Below are 20,572 nucleotides of genomic sequence, written 5' to 3'. Positions count from 1 at the left end.
TGAGAGTTGATTTTTCACTTGGTTAGACTATAATAAGTTTAGTTTAATCCTTTATCCAAGTGTGAGCAAACAAAGTTTGCACCTGAAAGTATCTTCAGGACTGGGGTAAGGTAGTGCAACACCAGGCAACTCGTTTCAAAGGTGGAGAAAGATCTCATCACTCCTATCTCAGTATCTCCCATAATGCAAAGCACATCTCCTTGCGGATATGTGTAATGCTATGCATTAAGGCAAGGGCCACTACCCATACTGGTTTCGACCTTTATTGAGGTCTCATCAGTGGGAGCCAGGCCCAGTAGTGGAGATACAAAGGCAGAAGCAATGAGAGGTCATCCTAACCTATAGGAGTTGCCAAAGGGTGTGCAACCTTATTATTAAATTACTCCAGATTCAGAGAAAGATGTTGAGAGTTTATTTTTCACTTGGTTAGACTATAATAAGTTTAGTTTAATCCTTTATCCAAGTATGAGCAAACAAAGTTTGCACCTGAAAGTATCTTCAGGACTGGGGTAAGGTGGTGCAACTCGTTGCAAAGGTGGAGAAAGCTCTCATCACTCCTATCTCAGTATCTCCCATCCACGACTGGGCCTGGCTACCACTGATGAGACCTCAATAAAGGTCGAAACCGGTATGGGTAGTGGCCTTTGCCTTAATGCATAGCATTACACATATCCGCAAGGAGATGTGCTTTGCATTATGGGAGATACTGAGATAGGAGTGATGAGAGCTTTCTCCACCTTTGAAACGAGGTGCCTGGTGTTGCACTACCTTACCCCAGTCCTGAAGATACTTTCAGGTGCAAACTTTGTTTGCTCACACTTGGATAAAGGATTAAACTAAACTTATTATAGTAGATAATAGTATTCTTTGTACTATTTTCTTAGAAATATCCATTGCTCACCAATAGTTGGAGAAGAGATTGTAATTCTTCTTTTAGTGTTTCTTCATCTCCTGTAATAGAGATTTTTTTTTTTTCCAGCATATGTATAATATATAGTGCAATGAAGAAAAATGTAGGTAATAATAAAGCATGTATTAATACTTTTTTTTTTTTTTGCTTTTGTGAAAATCTGACTAAATTAATAGATTAATAGGAAAAATGGTCATCCTATTATTACATTCCTACTTTTTAATTTATATAAATGTTGATCCATTTTTAAATTCATGTGATGGGACCATTTATTCTCTAATTTGAATAAAATAAAAATTTATGTATTAATAGAGATGAAATGAGGTTAAAGATAATTCTGACTTAATACTATATATTCTTTTTTTTTTTTATTTCTTCTCATTCAGAATGTTGCAAGTAGATTACAAAAAGAATTTAGAAATTATGTGTCATGTGTTAGAGGTAAGTTTTTTGCCAAATTGTTTAATTCTATTTACTTTTTTTTTAAAAGCTTTATGTTCTTCATTTGATACTGTCACAATTACTCATGGGATATTTTTTTAAATATAGCATAAAAATTATCATTTGAAAATTTTTTGTGGCATTTGAAAAAAATTACGTTTGAATAATTAAAAAGAGGCTGTTAAACAAAGGATACATACACATGACATTATCTTTTCTTTGTATGTTTTCTTCTTAATAGGCAGTGTGAAATAACATATCTAAGGCTTGTGGCAGGGATTTTTGGCAGTCTGCTATTGTCTGCCATTCGATTTGGATGGTCTAGCTGTTTTTGTTTATATTTACTTCTGTAGTATTTAATTGGCATTATATTCAGGGATTGTAAAATTTCTTTAGTTTATGGTCCCACTTGGTATATCCAGCTGTTTTTCTGAGAAATTGCATTTCTGCTGTTTAAATCAGTTTTCATTCTTCTTTTTTATGGTCCATGTTTCACTTCTATACTGGTGTCCAAATCCTAAGGATGAACATTATTTCTGAAGATTACAGCTGCAAATTCAGCCAAATCAACTTGTGGCAATTTGTATGACTGATGATTTCGAGTAGAACGTGGGTACATATTCAAATTTTCGAATAGCATGCAAAGGGGTTGTGTGGTAGCACTCAGCAGGATAAAAGGCAAAAGACTGTGCTAAGCGAATTATGTTTGAAAGAAGCTCTTTTCATGAAGGAATAAAGTTGCAAAGTTGGTTGTCTTGTAATATCTCAAAGACATCATCTAGATGATTTCACACAAGGAAGAATTATTGCAAAGCTTGAAGAAGGCTGCAAAATTACTGATATTGCCAGAAGTTTGGAATCTGACATAGCATTGTATCCAGGCTCTGGGCAGTATTTCAAAGCAATGGCAGATGTTTGCTAAGAGGTCACCTTTGTTATACCAGAGCATGAAGACAGATTTATAACAGCAAATGTAATTGATGCACCATGACAGTTCATAGTGAAGAATTTTTAGAGATACAAACACATGTCAGAGTAATTACTTATAATTAAGGAAATAACAGTCACAGTCATCATCAGGTAAACATACATATGCACAGGACACAAGTTACATGACACTGCACGTGTTTTTATTCCCTAGTCATTTACCATAGTCTGACTTCTAGTAAAAAAATAAAATAAATAAAAAAAATTAATAAAATATATATAAAAATATAAATTAACAAAATAAAATAAAGTTTTATAGTGGAACTACATTAAACAATTTCTACAGTCCTCTTATATTAAGGTTTTCTTGTGTTGCATTGTTCTGGATGCCATATAGGTTGAAAATAGGTCCTCCAGATTCTTGGAATTATTAATCCATTGTTCTTGTTTAGATTTGGATGATGTTTCAGCATCTAACAGGCTTCTTTGAACTTTCTTTCAAACCAGGTTTTGGTGTGGTATAGGGATCTGATGCCTTTCCAGTTGATTCTGTGACATTTGAAGTGCAAGATCTGACAGGCCTGTTATACCATAGTGGAGGAATTTAATGTAGCATTTATGTTTGTCTTTTCTTATTGAGATGGTGTGCCCTTTTTCCTTTATGTAGGATAGGTTTGCAAGTATACTGAATTTTGTAAACTTCTGGGTGGGCAAGGTGGAGAGAGCGTTAGGTGTGCTGGGTATATTTTGTAATTTTGCAGGAAATTTGAAGGTTTCCTTAATGTTGTATTTATGTAGTATTCTATCTTTTTTCTGATATGCCCATAATGTATGGTTTGGCTATGGCATTCTTGTAATCTGCCTTTAATGGTATTTTGGTGGAGGATCTTGTGATTTTTTTTTTTTTGCCATTTTTTATAAACATTTGGCTAATGATTTCATATTCTAAGTTCAGCACCTGCTCATTGGAGTAAATTGTTAGGGCTCTTGCGTCCCTTTATCCACAGCTCATCATAAAACACATTTTCAGTGATGTTGTATCCATAAAAATTGGACAAGACACCAATGGGCTAATGTACTCTTTACAGGTGATAGTCGTTCTAGTCTTTCCTCTGATTTTAGATGATACTTGATCTGGCATGAAAGTGGGACTGCTTACCATATGAGAATGTTCTTGAAAAGGATAGATACGGCATTGCTGGGGTCTTGGTGTATGGAGGTATTATGCTTAATGGATGCACAGAGCTACAAGTGCTGGAAAAAGGGAACTTCATTTACAACAAAGTTTTTCATCATGTTTGATTGTTCTGTGGTGCTGTCAGTGAAGAATTCATTTTTATGGATGATAATTCTACACCACATTGTACACAACCAGTGGAGATACTTCTGGAGACCAAGGATATTAACTGAATTGAGTGGTCAGCATGCTCCCAAGATATCAACCCCATAGAACACATTTGGGATGCAATAGGGAGATGCATTGCTGCTCGAAATTCTCCTCAAGCTAGCAAACAAGACCTTCTCCTTACTCTGAGGAGTGGGCCAGTTTGCTTCAAGAACTCCTGAATCACTTGGTGCTAAACATGGTATGTGAGAGCTGCATCACATTTCAGGATGGACATATTCCATACTGAAATGTCTCTCTGATTAGTTTTCTGTAAGCACTGTACATTAATTCCTTAGGAAATTTGTAACTTTTGCCCAAAATGTATTGCAGTTTAATTTGTATGAAATTTATAACATGTTTTTGTGTAATATAATTTATTAGTATGCTGGCAATAAATTTAGCCACATTTGGCTGTAGTCATTAAATTTTTTTCATATACAGGTAAAAATGTAGTTCGTTGTTAGCTTTGGACAGCAGTATATATAATAAAGTTGGTTTAGACAGGATGTGATATAGTCTGATTCTGGTGTGGTTTTGTACCAAGGGTAGTTTAAATATATGATTTCTTATGCCATTTAACAAAATTTGATATTTTAATGTCTATATCTTTTTCATCTTTATGTGATAAGTCCCATCCCAGGTATTTGAAAGTATTTGTTTGTTCTAATATTTTATTATCTTTCAGCTATTTTACTTCTTATTGGGTTTTCTCCTTTGGAAGCCATTATTTTTGTCTTTACTTTTAATATTCTCATATTATATTGTCCTGAAATTTCATTTAGTGATTTTACTTATCTCTGTAGATCTTCTGATGTGAAGGAGTGATAAAGTGCAATATATATAGCCCCTCCCACTAAAATGCCAACTTGAACTTCTTGTGGTCCACCTTGTTCCTAAAGCACAAAAGAGGCATTGGGAACTGGGTATGGATGTTATAACCCTAACAGAACAAATGCAGTTAGAACTGCATGTCCAGAGGCATCAGGTAGCAACCCTAACATTGGACTTGCCTAGTGAAAGGCTAATAACCTGTCCTGGGAAAATTTGATGTACTATCACGTCTCAGTCAAAGAAAAGCCAGATGAACTATCAGAGAAACAACCATGATTCAGAAAAGGTAAATGAAATTGGAAGAAGGAACATGTAATGAAAATCGCAACTTGGAATTTAAGGAGCATTGCACACAAATTGCACTTGGTTTAGTTGATGAACAACTAAACCAAGTCAGTGTAAAGATATGTATAGTAACAGAAACAAAGAAAAAGCAAAAAAAATTTACCAATGAAACCAATAACTATATACAAATCTATAATGGAGTAAAAAACAGAAGAAAGAACAAAGGCAGGTATAATGATGCATAAATATGTGAAGAATAATACTCTATATTGTAACTACTGGACTGAAAGACTAATAGAAATTAGACTGAAAACATTGAAAGGTCATATAACAATAATTGGGGCATATGCATATTTATTATTTTTTGGAATAAGCAGAATATACTTTTTCTATGATGCAGAGAAAATATCTGTAGAGAATAAAATTTTGGAAACAGTATAGGATGGGTATTTGCATAAATTGGCGAGGGGTACCAGAAGACATTTTTAATGTTCAAGCTGGCTCAGAATTCTTCTGATATTTGGAAAAATACTAGTGGGAAAGCATGTAGTGCAGCATTTTCAATGTAGTAAGAGGTGATTTTCCTAGTTCAGTTTTGTCTTTAGATGATGTGACAGTGGTGCTATCTGTATGTATGTAGAAAAGTTTGAAGCATAGAAGAGCAGAAATTGCATATCAAATGTCTTTCTTTGCAAAATCTTTTGTCCCAGATGTTGCTTGTTTTTGAATTGTAATTGGATTGCTTTCACATACTAATTGGAAATTGGGTGGACATTTTGAGCACCTGCAATTCCATTCAGATAACTAATTTAAATGTGATAGGGGGGAGAGAGAAAGGCCTTTGTTCCAGCAAGATTTACATATTGTCAAATAGAATTTTGACATACACGTGCAATCTTCATGATGTTTTAACTAGTGTTAGATGAAATGATTTTCCTTCCTAGAATTACTGAAAATAATACTTACTTTTGTGACTTTAACCACCTCATTGCCAACTTTAATAACTTAATTAAATAACAATGAGTAACTTTTACTTAATTATTGTTAATTCTTATTGAGAACTAACTTTAATTTTGAAAATTGAATCTTTAGCTTTATTTTTGTAAAAACTATAGCTTCTCCTATATTGTAACTTTGTTTTAAAACAAGTTTAACAATTATATAATTTTATAGCGATGCAATCAGCAAGTAAAAGTTTCATGGAGACATTAACGGAACTTTACGAACGTGAATGGGTTGGACATGAACAGATACCAGTAAAGGCTCAGGTATATGCATAATCTTTGAAAATTTTATAAATTATGAGAATAAATACCAAGATTTAGTTGAACAGGTTGGTAATTTTGAGGTTTCGTTGTTGTTGTTGTTGAGTCCATTGAAGAGCTTCTAGATATGACTGTGGAACTGTAGAACTGCTTTGGCAATCTGTTGAACTTTAATGGAGCAGAGCTTTTCTCTAGGGTTATTGTCAATTTTCTGTAGAGCATCAGCAATTGCTGGACAAGAATAGATTTTCATGCCTTTAAAATGTTCCGTCCTTAGTCTGGTGTGATTGTGGTTATTTCTCTATTTTCATTAATTTCACTGATTTCATTCTTCTTCTTGAGTGTTTGTTTTGCCAATCTTATTTTGGCGACAGAGTTAGCATCAGTTAGTATAGTGGGTGTAATTTTTGAGGTAAATGTCTTGCTTCTTTGGTGAGACTGTCTGCTCTTTCATTGCCTTCAATATTTACATGGGCTGGTATCCATTGCAGTATACAGTTCTTATTTTTCAAATTTACCGTTGTTAGTTGTTCATGAATTTCCTGTGTATTTCCATTTTTTTAATGCTTCAAGTGCAGATTTAGAGTCACTGTAGATGGTTATTCCTTCTGTAATGTTTATTACTGGATTAGAGAGAGATAGAACTTGAGAACTGTTTGTATGGCTGTTAATTCGCAAGTGAAGTTTGAAGCTATTTTGCAAGCTGTGGTTTTGATTTGCATTTCCTGACCTCCAGGTAGAGTTAGAAATTGAGTGCTTCATCAGATGATCCATCAGTGTAGGCAACGACATGGTTTAAATTATTTAAGTGATGTATAGTGTCAAGTCCTTTTCTTTTATTTACTTTCTGTGAATCCTTTTTTGAACAAGGTTCTAGGAGATTTAAGTTTATCATTGTGTTTTTTTGGGTAGAATAGTGGAGAGGAATGGCATCTGTTCTGAGGTTTCATTACAAGTGATATCAAAAGATGCAATATGCTTCATTTTGTCTTGTAGCATTCTGAGTGATAAAGAAAAAAACTTTGTAAAATTCTGATTTTGTTAGAAATATCACTGATACATACTCAAATTCATATATTGCTAGATTTGACATAATGTAAAATTTTAGGATTCTGTTAAGGTGCAAAGAGGAGAAGTTTGTTATTCCCTTGCATACCACATAAAATGCCAGGACTGGAAAACTCAAACTTAGTAACATGCTACTTACTATTTTTGACTATACCTTGTAGTCTATAGACTTGATTGGCTGTTATAAACAGTCATCGGACCCTTGAGAAGTACAGAATATTACATAATATCTCAAGGTGCATATTGTGCTATTATCATTAGAGCAATAGATTTATAGAATCAAGTTGCACAAGAATTCAAAACTGCTATATCACATGACAAAAAAAAAAGTCAAAATAAATTGGCAGGGAGGGGGGGGGGAGTCACAGGTTGTCCATCCATGTATCATCATCTTCATCAATTTCCTGATATGTTCTACCTTCAAGGGGTGTACAGGCTACTATGATAGTACTACATGATTAAGTTTACATTATTAGAATTTCAGGTAATATGGAATGCTATTTTGCATGTAAAATGGTATTATGTATTACCTGAAGTTCCTTTACTAATCTATTAATAATTTTCTTCCAAATTATCTGTTGCTTGTTAACATTGTCATATCAGATATTTTGGTCTTCTAGAGCACTTCTGTTTAAATCAGTCCATCTCGATCTTATTTACTATAGGCCATGCAGCCTCGTGTGTGTGAGTGTGCATGAGAGAGAGAAATATTAAAAAAACAGGGGGGGGGGGGTATACATCCATTGAACAAGTGGCTCAATGAATCCATTAGTTGACTATAATATTTATATAAATGAAGAGAAACTAAGGATTAGTCACTGTAAGTAAGTGGAGGCTGGCTAGTATGTTTCAGTGAATGGCACAGACTGTACCTTGGATGATAGTGAGTGGCCTTTGTTAGAAAGATCAAGGTACAGATTCAGTCTGTACTGTTAAAGTGCAGACTGAATCTGTAGCCTTTATAAAGTTTTTTTTCATCTGAAGAGAATTACATACAGAAATGACAATATTTTTCCTTCCTGTAGAATCAGGTTTTTTATCCTGCAAAATAGGTAAATCAGCCAGAATACCTGCAGTGTACAGACATGATATACTAGCCTCATATTTCTGTGTGCCTTGGTCATAATTCCAAACAGCCATGGTTACGATTGTCATGAAAATAATAATATTAAAGGATGACTCGAGGGGTATAACACCATCACAAAATTTTAAACATCTATGCTTTTGTAGTTTAAATTACTACCTAGAGATGGATATTGTAAGAGTGTGCAATTTGCTTTAATGATGGACTTGATAAAATACATGAGAAGAGGTTATCAAGAGAAACTCATTGCACCAAGAGAAGTATTATTACTTATAAATCAGGTGAGATAAGGGCGAAGTTGTTGATAGTGGAGTGTTTGATAACAGCGGGGGCCATAAAATTAAGAGTGAGAATATTTTATTATAGTGGAGAATCTGTTAACTTTGTACATCAGTTTTTTCTTTCTCCTCATCAGTATCTCTGATATTGACTAAAATCATCATGATCATCATCAAATTCCTGCCATGTACCCTCAAGGGGTGTACAGGATATGACAATATACTACATGAAAAATTTACATCATTACTAACTTCCTGTCTACAATTTTCCTCCAAATCAGTCTGTTACTTGTGAAGACTCCAACATTACCAGATCTTATATTTCTATTGTTTAAGGCACTTTGTACCATATCAATCCACGTATATCTTGGTCTTCCTCTGGGTCGTTTTCCTGCCAACTTGGCAGAGAACACTTGTTTTGCTAATCTTTCCTCGCCCATTCTGTTTAAGTGACCATACCACCTGAGATTAGCTCTGCTAACACATTCCTGGATGCTGACAATGTGAAGTTCTTTCCTAATATTCTCGTTTTTAATATGATACGATATTGCCATCGATGCCATCTGTTCGCGCCTGTAATCTTTCTCAGGACTCTCATATCTGCGGTCTCTAGTGTTTGGTCAAGTGTTTTACTTCTGACCCAGCCCTCAGATCCATAAGTTAAAACTGGTTTGAACACTGTCTTGTATACAGCTAATTTAGTGTTCCGACTAATTTCTCTCTTATTCCATATGAATTTATTCAATTGACTTCCTACCATACCAGCTTTGTTGATTCTGTTGTCTATTTCCATATTTCATTTACCATTTTCAGTAAAAATCGTGCCTAAGTAGATGAAATGTTTTACTTGTTCCACAAGGTCTCCATTTACAACACAGTTGACATTTTCAATGATTCTGCCTATTTTCATTGTCTTTGTCTTTTTATTGCTGACCTTCATACCATATCTATTACAACAGTTATTCAATTTAGTCAGAGAATCTTGCAGACTTGTAGCAGATTTATTTAGAAGTATAACATCGTCTGCATAAAGCAAAGAGCTGACATTAGCATCTCCAATTTTGATATCATGTTTAATAGCCACTTTCCTTCATAATGTGATCCATATAGATAACGAATAACAGAGGGGGATAATGTACATCCTTGTCTCACACCAGATTTAACATTAAACCATCTTCCTGTACTTCCTTCAATTCTAACTGCTGACTTACAACTCAAATAAAGACTAAGTATTGCTTGATATAATGCCCCATTGACACCATATAACTGTAGTGTATTGAATAGCTTCTCTCTTGGCACCTTGTCATATACCTTTTCCAAATCGACAAAATTTAAATACAGACCTTTGTTATATTCCCATGATTTCTCCACTATTTGTCGTAAAGTGAAGATCTGATCCTGACAGCCTCTATTTGACCTGAATCCAGCTTGTTCTTCACCAAGCTTTTCTTCCACAATTCTTCTCAACCGTTTCTCAAGTGTACTTACATATATCTTACCAGGAACACTCAATAGGGATATACCTCTGTAATTCTCACATTGAGTTTTATTTCCCTTTTTATGTATAGGTACTATGAGAGCTCTACTCCAATCATTGGAAATTCGTCCCTCTGTCTAGGCATTCTGAACAAATGCAGTGCAGCCACTGTAATACTTTTATACCACCATACTTCAGCATTTCTGGTCGAATATCATCTACTCCTGCTGTCTTTCCATCAAGCCTTTGATGGCTTTTTCTACTTCAAGTATGAATATGTATTCCTGACTGCATGCCTGGTCAGTGTTTTTTATCACTGTGCTGTCATCACTGCTTGTTTCATTTAGCAAATTTTCAAAGTAATTACTCCATACTTCCAGGATATCTTTTTCTTCCGTTTTCATTTCACCTTTATCATCTCTAACTCCTTTTACAGCACTCTTTCCTCCATTCCTAAGCTTCTTCAACAACCTCCAGAATATTTTACCACCTTCTTGATATTTATTTTCTATGTTCTTGCCAAAGTCCTCCCATGACTTTTGTTTAGCTAGTTTTACACACTGTTTAGCTTTCTTACATTTGTCTCTGTATTCTCTAAGAGCACAAGCTGACTTATTTGCCAGGAACTTTTGATATGCTTTCTTCTTTTCCTTCACTGCCTCTTTAACTTCCTGTGTCCACCATGGAGTTCTAATTTTTCTATCCTTGCAGACAACTTCATCACGTGCCTCTCTAGCTGAGTCAATCAGCGTTTTCTTCAAGGCTTGCCACCGAATCTCCAAGGTTTGGTTCCTGTTCTCAAACTCTTTAATTTTTTCTTCAATAATCTTTGTGTATTTCAGTCTACAGTTCACATCTGAGAGCTGCTCAACTTTATTCGCTTTAAAACTTTCTTACATGTTCTTCTTTTCAATATGAAATTCAATTTTATCCCGCTCAGGACCAAATGGTAATCACTTATAATTTCAAATTCTCTGTACACTCTTGTGTCCTGCACCAGGGAGAAAACATCACTGTCGACGATAACATAGTCAATGAGAACTTTTCTTATTCCTTGCCTCTTCTCTCCATGTGAATTTGTACACATTTTTATGTTGGAACATGGTGTTATTTTATTTTGTGAGTTATTAAATAAGCATAAACATGTGAAAAATACATATCTTTTCAGATTCTTGTGTCGATCCCTTCATTCCTAATAAAGGTAGTCAGATTTAACTGCCAAAAGTTAGTTGGGCAATTTTGGAGAACTATATATATATAAAACAAAGAATTTTTTAGAAAACAGTTTTTGCTAAAACTTGTACTATCATTAAATTATGGATTGGGATGGGCTATTTATAGGGACACAGTAAGCAGAATGATGTGAAGTAATAACTTTGCTCTGGTTAGATGGAATTTAATAAATTTCATGCTTAGGACACCTATTAAAATTTATCATGTGAATTCATTTTTAGTTTGAATTAGATTATATTTGGTGGCTAGTTTACTTGAATAAGTAACACAAAATCTAGTTTCAGAAAATTTTTACACTGTCTGTAACAATTTTTCAAAAATTGCTCTAAGAGTCATTGGCTTTGACAATAACTGACAACATGAAAAAAAATGTGTGGGGAGGGGACTTTTATTTTAGTTATTTATTTTGTATTTGTCAGGTGCTTTCTATACTTATTCAGTGTATCTTTACTTACCTCACAACTGCATATTTTCATAGAGGCAAATTACTTTTATTATTAAGGGAGACATCCAGGGAGTCAGGGACTCATCGAAGAAGGCTACTTACTATATGCACCAGCCATCATACTTATTCTTGAATACATTCACACTGCTTGCACCCACAACATCCAATGGCAATCCATTCTACTCATGTATCACCATGAGAGAAAAACCTAGCACTCACCCCCTAATTAGTGGCATTCATTCTTAGCTTCCAATGATGCCCTCTTGTGCTTTACCCACCCTCCATAAATTGAAAAATTCCATGAACTGAAATCCTCTGACCCTTTCAGAAGTTTGTAAGTCTCAATCATATCACCCCTCTTTCTCTTGCTTATTAAATAATTTAAGGAATTTTCAATGTGCACAGGGTATAAATTAAATTAAACTTTAATCTATATTTCCAATATTTCAGCACTGTCATGTTGCCATCTGCACAGGAACTTAAAATAAAGACATGTGCATGCAGGCACTACATGCAGTAAATGAGGATGAAGCAGGAAGCTGTTGTTTCTCCTAAAAGCGGGCTATGTAGTTATTCTTGGCCGTTGGGCTAAAGGTCTTCTGGTGTAAGTCTCCCAAATTTGGGGCAGTCTCATGCAACCAAATTTGTTGAGGTTTGGACTGTTTCTTAGGACTGAGGCTGATTCCATGAATAGTCTTTCAAATTTGAATTTACTACGGTGTATTACCGTGGCTTTCTTCCACCGTATTCTGTGGCATATATCCAGAGCATGGTCTGCAAGACCAGAGTGGCTGTACTGGTGAAACCGGATGTAGTCCTTATGTTCTGAAATTCTTATATTCGCTGTCCTCCCTGTTTGGCCAAAATAGGACAGCTTACAGCTGCAAGGGACCTGGTAAACACCAGGTAGGTCTGTGGGAAGTGGTTGGTCTTTAGTGGAGCAGATAAGGGATGCCCATTTTCTATATGGTCTGTAACACGAGGTCAAGTCATGTTTTTTTAGGATTTTGGTAATTTTTTCCAAGTTGCCTCGGATGTAGGGAATAGTAATGGATTTAGAGTAATCCTTGTTGTGAAGGGGGGGGGGGGAATTGTGGTTTACTGGTTTCAATATTTTTTGGATTTTTTGGGGTGGGGTAGCTATTGGCTGAGAAAGTGTTGAGGATGTGATTTAGTTCTGTGGTTAGGGCATTGTCATTTGAACAGTTAGCCCTGTTGTGTAGTATCATAATAACTCCATATTGTTATTAACACGAGGTCAAGTCATGTTTTTTTAGGATTTTGGTAATTTTTTCCAAGTTGCCTCGGATGTAGGGAATGGTAATGGATTTAGAGTAATCCTTGTTGTGATGGGGGGAGATTGTGGTTTACTGGTTTCAATATTTTTTAGGTGGGGTAGCTATTGGCTGAGAAAGTGTTGAGGATGTGGTTTAGTTCAGTGTTTAGGACATTGTCATTTGAACAGATAAGTTTAGCTCTGTTGTGTAGTGTCTTAATAACTCCATGTTGTTATTAACACGAGGTCAGGTCATGTTTTTTTTAGGATTTTGGTAATTTTTTCCAAGTTGCCTCGTATGTAGGGAATGGTAATGGATTTAGAGTAATCCTTGTTGTGAAGGGGTGGTGGGGGGATTGTGGTTTACTGGTTTCAATATTTTTTGGATTTTTTTTGGGTGGGGTAGCTATTGGCTGAGAAAGTGTTGAGGATGTGATTTAGTTCTGTGGTTAGGGCATTGTCATTTGAACAGATAAGTTTAACCCTGTTGTGTAGTGTCTTAATAACTCCATATTGTTGTGAGGGGGGGGGGGGAGATTGTTGGTAAATGTATCTGCCTGTATGGGTGGGTTTTCTATAAACTGAGAAAACCAAGGTTCCATCAGGCTGACAGGCCTGATGGAACCATGGTTTTCTCAGTTTATAGAAAACTGAGAAAACCCTTTCTTAGACACATGCCTTGGAACCTTGGCATGTGTCTAAGAAAGGGAGGCTGTTATTTTTCTCTTTTTCCAGGGTGAACTTGATTCTGGGGTATTGGTTGCTTAAGTGTGTTAGGAAGGAGAGGAGTGTATCAGAGCCATGTGGCCAAATAGCGAACACATCATCAACATAGCAAAGCCATGTGGTTGGTTTTTGTGTGCGTGGTTGGTTTTATCGTAATGGTTTATGTTGAAAATTCCTTAAATTATTTAATAACATGTTTAACCAACGTCTAAGCCTTTCTAGAGAACCCCTCTTTCTCCTGTTTGCTAGTGTCCGCTGACTTAAACTGTATTTGTGTTAGTGATGATAATTGCATTGTATGCTTACCTACTTCTCCTTAATGTTTTTTCTTTTAATCAGTTGAATGCAATATGTAGTTAATTTTATTGTAAATTTTTTTGGTTTTTTTTAAATTATCTTTTTTTTCTTCTAGGCTTTGGAGATGTTATGGGATGACTTCTGTCACAAGATAAATGATCAAATTGGCATTCCACTGACAACATATCTTGGACAGTTCCCAGAAATCAGGGTATGTTGGTTGAGACATCTAAACAATTACCACTTATATATATATGTATATATATTGAGAGTTTATTTTTCACTTGGTTATAATATAATAAGTTTAGTTTATAATATATATTGAGAGTTTATTTTTCACTTGGTTAGACTATAATAAGTTTAGTTTAATCCTTTATCCAAGGGTGAGCAAACAAAGTTTGTGTCTGAAAGTATCTTCAGGACTGGGGTAAGGTAGTACAACACTGGGAAACTCGTTGCAAAGGTGGAGAAAGCTCTCTCATCACTCCTATCTCAGTATCTCCCATAATGCAAAGCACATCTCCTTGCGGATATGTGTAATGCTATGCATTAAGGCAAGGCTACTACCCATACTGGTTTTGACCTTTATTGAGGTCTCGTCAGTGGGAGCCAGGCCCAGTAGTGGAGACACAAAGGCAGAAGCAATGAGAGGTCTAGTGAACCAAGTGAAAAAAAGTGAAACAATAACCAAGTGAAAAATAAACTCTCAACATCTTTCTCTGAATCTGGAGTAATATAATAATAAGGTTGTACACCCTTTGGCAACTCCTATAGGTTAGGATGACCTCTCATTGCTTCTGCCTTTGTGTCTCCACTACTGGGCCTGGCTCCCACTGACGAGACCTCAATAAAAGTTGAAACCGGTAAGGGTTTCAACCTTTGCTATGCCCTTGCCTTAATGCATAGTATTACACATATCCGCAAGGAGATGTGCTTTGCATTATGAGAGATACTGAGATAGGATGAAGCAGGAAGCTATTGTTTCTCATAAAAGTTCTGATGGTGAAGAGAGAGCTTTCTCCACCTTTGCAACGAGTTGCCCGGTGTTGTCCTACCTTACCCCCAATCCTGAAGATACTTTCATGCGCAAACTTTGTTTGCTCACACTTGGATGAAGAATTAAACTAAACTTATTATATATATATATATAGCCTGTAACTTGTGCACAATCAATTCTTGCTATAGTGAACTTAAAGATACAAAAAGAATGGTGTTGGTAGTGTAGTAGTGACTTGATAATTTGTACTATATGAAGCCTTGACTAGAATGTTTTAGTAGTCTGTTATAGTGAATGAGTTCACTAGTGGTGCTTGCTGTAGTTAATTTGACTGCACTGTTAAAAATTATTCAGACACTAAATTTTTTCAAGATATGCTTAATAATATGCTAATTATTGATGACTTATTGGTTTTAGTCTCCGTGAATTGTAATGAATTCAAATATGTCTTAATTGGATAAACTTATTCAAATACGTTTAAAGATGTGAGAAAAAATCTCCTTGGATCACTTCTTCTGAATAATGAAAGCTGAGTTTGCTAGTCTAAGATGGAGATGGCAAGGATTTTTATTTACCATATAAGACGCACTTTTTTTTCTTTGAAAATAGGTCTGAAGAACAGGGTGCGTATTATACCCCGATATTCAGTTTTTTATTACTTTTATTTCTGGAAATTTTCTCTGTTCCGAGTAACGCAATTTCTTTCTTGCTTCCTTGCAGTGTCTGAGAGCATTCCAGTTACGCAGAGTTCAGTGGATGCCCATGCACTGTCATAGATGATCACAGCTGTGTTCCTGTTCGTTTAAACTTTCCAATTGTTGTGAACGGTGATAAATTTCTACTGTTAAATTTTCTCTAAATTTCTTGGCAAATTATGGCTGAAAAACGTTGGCATTGCTACAATATTGCATACAAGCTACGTGTGATTGCATATGCTAAAGAACATGGAAATAGGACTGGAGAGAGGCATTTCGGGCTACCCCCAACTGAGAAAATTATAAGAATTTGACAGAATCAGGAAGAGGATCTAAAAAAAGCACCGCACAATAAACATAACCTACGAAGTGGAACTGCAAAATGGCCATAACTTGAGGCAGAACTGAATACTTGGATTTTAGACCACAGAAAAGCGGGACTTTCAGTGTCTACAAATTGAATTTCATTAATTCGTCATTAACACAAGGAAACAAGAAAATTTTGAACTTGCGCAAATAGGAAACATGGACGAGGTTCTGCTGACTTTTGATGTGCTCTCAAACAAAACTGTAGATTCCAAGGGCACAAAAAGTGTTACTGTTAAAACTTCTGGGCACGAAAAAACTCTCTACATGGTTGTTTTATCCTGCTGTGCTGATGGGACAAAATTGCCACCACTATTGATTTTTAAAAGGAAGATGCTACCCAAAGGAAAAAACTGCTTAAAGGAGTGTTTGTACATGTTCATGCAAAAGCTGGATGGATGGAAGAGGAATGAAGTTATGGATAAATAAAATTTGGTCTAGGCGCCCTGTAGGACTGTTGAATAAGCCTGCCCTGTTAGTATGGGATCATTTTCGTTCTCACAGAAGAGAAAATGTTAAAAACTCAGCTAGCTGTAATTCCCGGAGGTCTAGCTAGTCAGCTTCAACCTTTAGATGTCTGTATTAATAAACCATTTAAGGGATTTATGAAGGGGAAGTGGAACAGCTGGATGCAGTCTTCAGATTGCATCCAGCTGTTCCACTTCCCCTTCACCTCTTCCTTCTTCCATCAGGAAGAAGGAAGAGGCATAGCATTTTGCAAGTTTGTGAGTGGGTCAAAGCTTCATGGGATGCTGTGAAAACTGAGACAGTGGTTAAATCATTAGTAATGCACTGGACATAGGACAATTTGTTGTATGAGGACTCAGATTCTGATTTAGAAGAGGTTTCAAGTGTCTCTTCATTTAGCTCTGGAGATGAATTTCTGGGTTTTGACGAAGAAGATTAAAAGTTGGTTACTCCTTCCTAGTTAGATTAGGTATTTGTTGAAAGTAGACCTACTTATTACTTTATATTTGAAATACTGTAAATTCATTATAATATTCAGTGATCAAGTTTTTTCCTAAAAAATGTGTACAAAAAAAGGGGGGTGCATCTTATACGCCGGCAAATATGGTATTTTTTTTATTTTTTAAATAATCATCTAAACTAGTTTTTAATTTTATAAAACAACAATCTTCCTTGGGCAGATAAGTCCACAAAGCTATCTGTTTTAGCAACTTCTCTTAATTTGCTACATATATCCTCTTGTTGATGAGTAACTATCCTTTGGGAATTAGCCTTGTTGGCATTCTAAAAATTATGTGATCTAGAAATCCTACTCTGGAGACCAGACTTTTTTTTTTTTTAAGCAACTTAAGGTTTCCAAAATCAAAACAGTGAATCGCAGACAAGGCAGCACTGAAATTCATTTACAGCCTGAAGATGTTCACAAAAAATCCATGTGTGCAGTGGGATTTGAACCCATGACTTATTGGTTGGAGAGTTTAAGCACTATCCACTTAGCCAGTTTTATTTTCTTACTACCATCTGCTACCTAATCATCATTATACATATCAACATTTGTTGGCATTTTATGTATTGTGTAGGTGATAGCCAACAAAAGCCATATGTTGAAAACTTCTGTTTTGACCTTGATCTACAGTGATATTTTTACTTAAACTTTAACATCATTATAAAACATTTCTTTTACATAGATTATATATATCTCACTGGTTGATTTTTTTTTCAATATATCACTGTTAACTAGTTTTGAAGTTCTTATGGTTTTATTCTTCTACTCTCAATCCCTTATAATTTCTTGCATATTTCCAGCAGTCCATGCTGAAAGAAGGCCTAGGAAAACTTTTTCAAACGTTTCTCAAATGAGTAACTATCCTTTGGGAATTAGTCTTGTTGGTATTCTAAAAATTATATGATCTGGAAATCCTACTCTGGAGACCAGACTTTTTTTTTTTTAAGCAACTAGGTTTCCAACAATCAACATAGTTGGCATATAGAATCAAACATTGATATATATATATAATATATATGTCAATCAATCAATCAATCAGCTTACACGCCTTTTTATTCCCATATATATAGGATGTAGGCGAGGCCGTTTTTAGCCCTATCTAACTTTTGGAGAGTAAGTGGGCAGTTCAATCTCCACTGGTGCCCAATCAGAGATAGCTGGCCCAAGGCTATCACTAATTAAGCAGCACGCAGTGAAGAGTAACGGCTCAACAAGTGCCACCATCTCGTGGTCCCTAACACTTGTATTTAATGCCTGAAATAATGAGGGTTCTACGGTCGATTTTCTTGAGTTTACGGGATGAAAAACCCGAGTTTCCTGGAGAAAAAACCCACTTGCCCATGCCAGAGATCGACTAACTCGGGAACCGGTCGAAGAAAGGCTTAGAAAAATTTCCTCTAGTTGCTGACTAGACTCAAAATCAAGTCTTATATAGCTGACATAAATAAAATATATAACGGCTTTTCTTTGGCTGATCTAGCATTATGAGACTTTTTATGTGATCGTCTCTCATGAAAGATTCTAAACCCTGTTGCATTAGTATGTGGTCTAAGGATTTTATTTTATTTTTCTTTTGTTGTTTATTTTTTACATAGTTTGGAAACCCTCCTCTAGAGACCAAACGTGAAATGTTTTCATGCCATTTCAGGCCTCTGATAAAGACAGTGATCTCAAACCAGTTAATGAAATCCTACCTAATTGCAAGCATCCATGCACATAGCAGAATTCAAATCTGCAGCCTGTTGGTTTGGGGGTCGGGTATGTTAACATTAACCAGCCAGGCAATCCGGTGGCAATCCATTCCAATCATGCACCACTCTGTGAGGAAAAAAAAAAGCCCCCCCCAGCAGCATTCATTCTCAGCTTCCAAGGATGCCCTCTTGTCCTTTCCCCATCCTCCGTAAAATGAAAAATTCCATTAACTGAAATCCCGTGTGACCCTTTCAGAAATTGTAAGTCTCAATCATATCACCCCTCTTTCTCCTGTTTGCTAGTGTCTGCAGTCTACAAATTCTCAATCTATCTTCATAATCAGTATTCCACAATCCTGATATCATTTTTAACATTCTCCTTTGTTCTCTCTCCAATATATCAGAATTATAACAGAAACCAGGAGACCAGACCTGCACACAATAGTCCAAGTGAGGTCTTATCAAGGTCTTGTAAAGAGGCAAAATGACATCCTTATCTTTACATGTGAACATTCGTTTCAGCATTGCAATTATCTTTTGAGTTGTATTTGCATTCTTTGCTACATGGCCCTAAACTTCAACTTCCTATCTAAATATCTACTAACACTCCAAGATCCCTAGCCTCATCAGTTTCTTCTAGCATAATCCAACTAATATGATATGCCATGGATATCTAATCACTCTGAAGTTTATTACTTTACATTTACTGACATTGAAGTGATATTCATTTTCCCATGCCCACAATTCCAGCTTATTCAAACCATTCCACAAGTACTGCATATCAGCATCATTCCTGATTACCCTACCTATCTTTGCATCATCAGGTGTATGTCACTTGTCAAATCCTTCCCAATATCATTAATTTACAGATTGAATAACACTGGACCAAGGACTGATCCTTGCTGTTCACCATTATATTTACCTTAAATCTTGCAGACTCACATCTCCCATATACCACTTTCTGATATCTGTCAGTTAGTCATCCTCTTATACACTTTAGTATTTTATAATCCAAACCCATATTCTCCAATTTATGCAACAGTCTACTATGCTGTATTCTGTCAAAAGCCTTAGCAAAATTCAAAAGTATCATGGTGTATCCAATTCCCCTTGTAAAATTCAATGGTAAAGTTCATTTCAAAGTAGAGATTCACTATCAATCCATTTCTGAATGCGAGGCTTCCTGAGATACTAATTAGTCGATAGTTGGATACATTGTTCTTTGCACCAACTTGTGCAATGGAATTACCATACATTCCTTCCATCCCTGCAGAATCTTCCCTGTTCTGAGACTCATATTAAACAGCCTGATTAGTGAATAGCCAGTTCAGCCGAACACTCTTTTAGCACACATGCTGATATCCCATCAGTCCCTATTGCTGAATTCTTATTCAGTTTGTGCAACAGCTGTAATACCTTGTCCTCAACCACCTGTGTTTCTTCATCCAGTGAAGAGGTAGCAGTGAGCTCGATGTCACGTGCTATCAACCTGGTGTACGTGACATTGAGCTCACTGCTACCTCTTCACTGGATGAAGAAACGCAGGTGTATGAAAATGGGCACTCATTAGCTGAACAACCTGTTCTTCATCTGTAACCCTCATGCCATCTGGATTTAGAAGAGTCATTCTTTCATGTTCATTCTTTCTTTTACTTGCAGCATATTGATAGAATTCTTATAGATTGCATTTAGCTTGCAGAGCCAATTTCTTTTCATACTCAGACTTAGCTTTCCATACAAAAGTTGTGACTCTTCTAACCTGCTGCTTATAATTTTAATAACGATATCATCCTTACACACATATTCCTTCCACAGCATCCTTTTCTTATGAATCTCTTGTTTAATAAGATTACACATCCATTTGACTCCTACACTATTTATTCTTTGAACTCTCGGAGCACATTCTGATATCGCATCATT

At 35.7% G+C, this 20,572-nt stretch overlaps 1 protein-coding gene across 1 annotated transcript in view; it reads left to right on the top strand.

Moving 5' to 3' along the window:
* LOC150098986 (myc box-dependent-interacting protein 1-like) overlaps positions 1-20,572 on the top strand; it is a 221,285-nt gene that overhangs the window by 108,215 nt on the left and 92,498 nt on the right. Inside the window, exons 3-5 of the mRNA XM_090404553.1 lie at positions 1,297-1,351; positions 5,955-6,049; positions 14,046-14,141. Of these exons, the coding sequence (XP_090260679.1) occupies positions 1,297-1,351; positions 5,955-6,049; positions 14,046-14,141 (246 nt within the window). The remainder of the gene's footprint in view (positions 1-1,296; positions 1,352-5,954; positions 6,050-14,045; positions 14,142-20,572) is intronic.

The sequence above is a fragment of the Typopeltis vanoorti genome, chromosome 15 (assembly GCF_054136105.1).
Source record: "Typopeltis vanoorti isolate ZY-2024b chromosome 15, IOZ_Tvanoo_1.0, whole genome shotgun sequence".
Classification (NCBI taxonomy): Eukaryota; Metazoa; Arthropoda; class Arachnida; order Uropygi; family Thelyphonidae; genus Typopeltis; species Typopeltis vanoorti.
The sequence above is the reverse complement of the archived record's forward strand: the minus strand, read 5'-3'. Positions and strand labels throughout refer to the sequence as shown.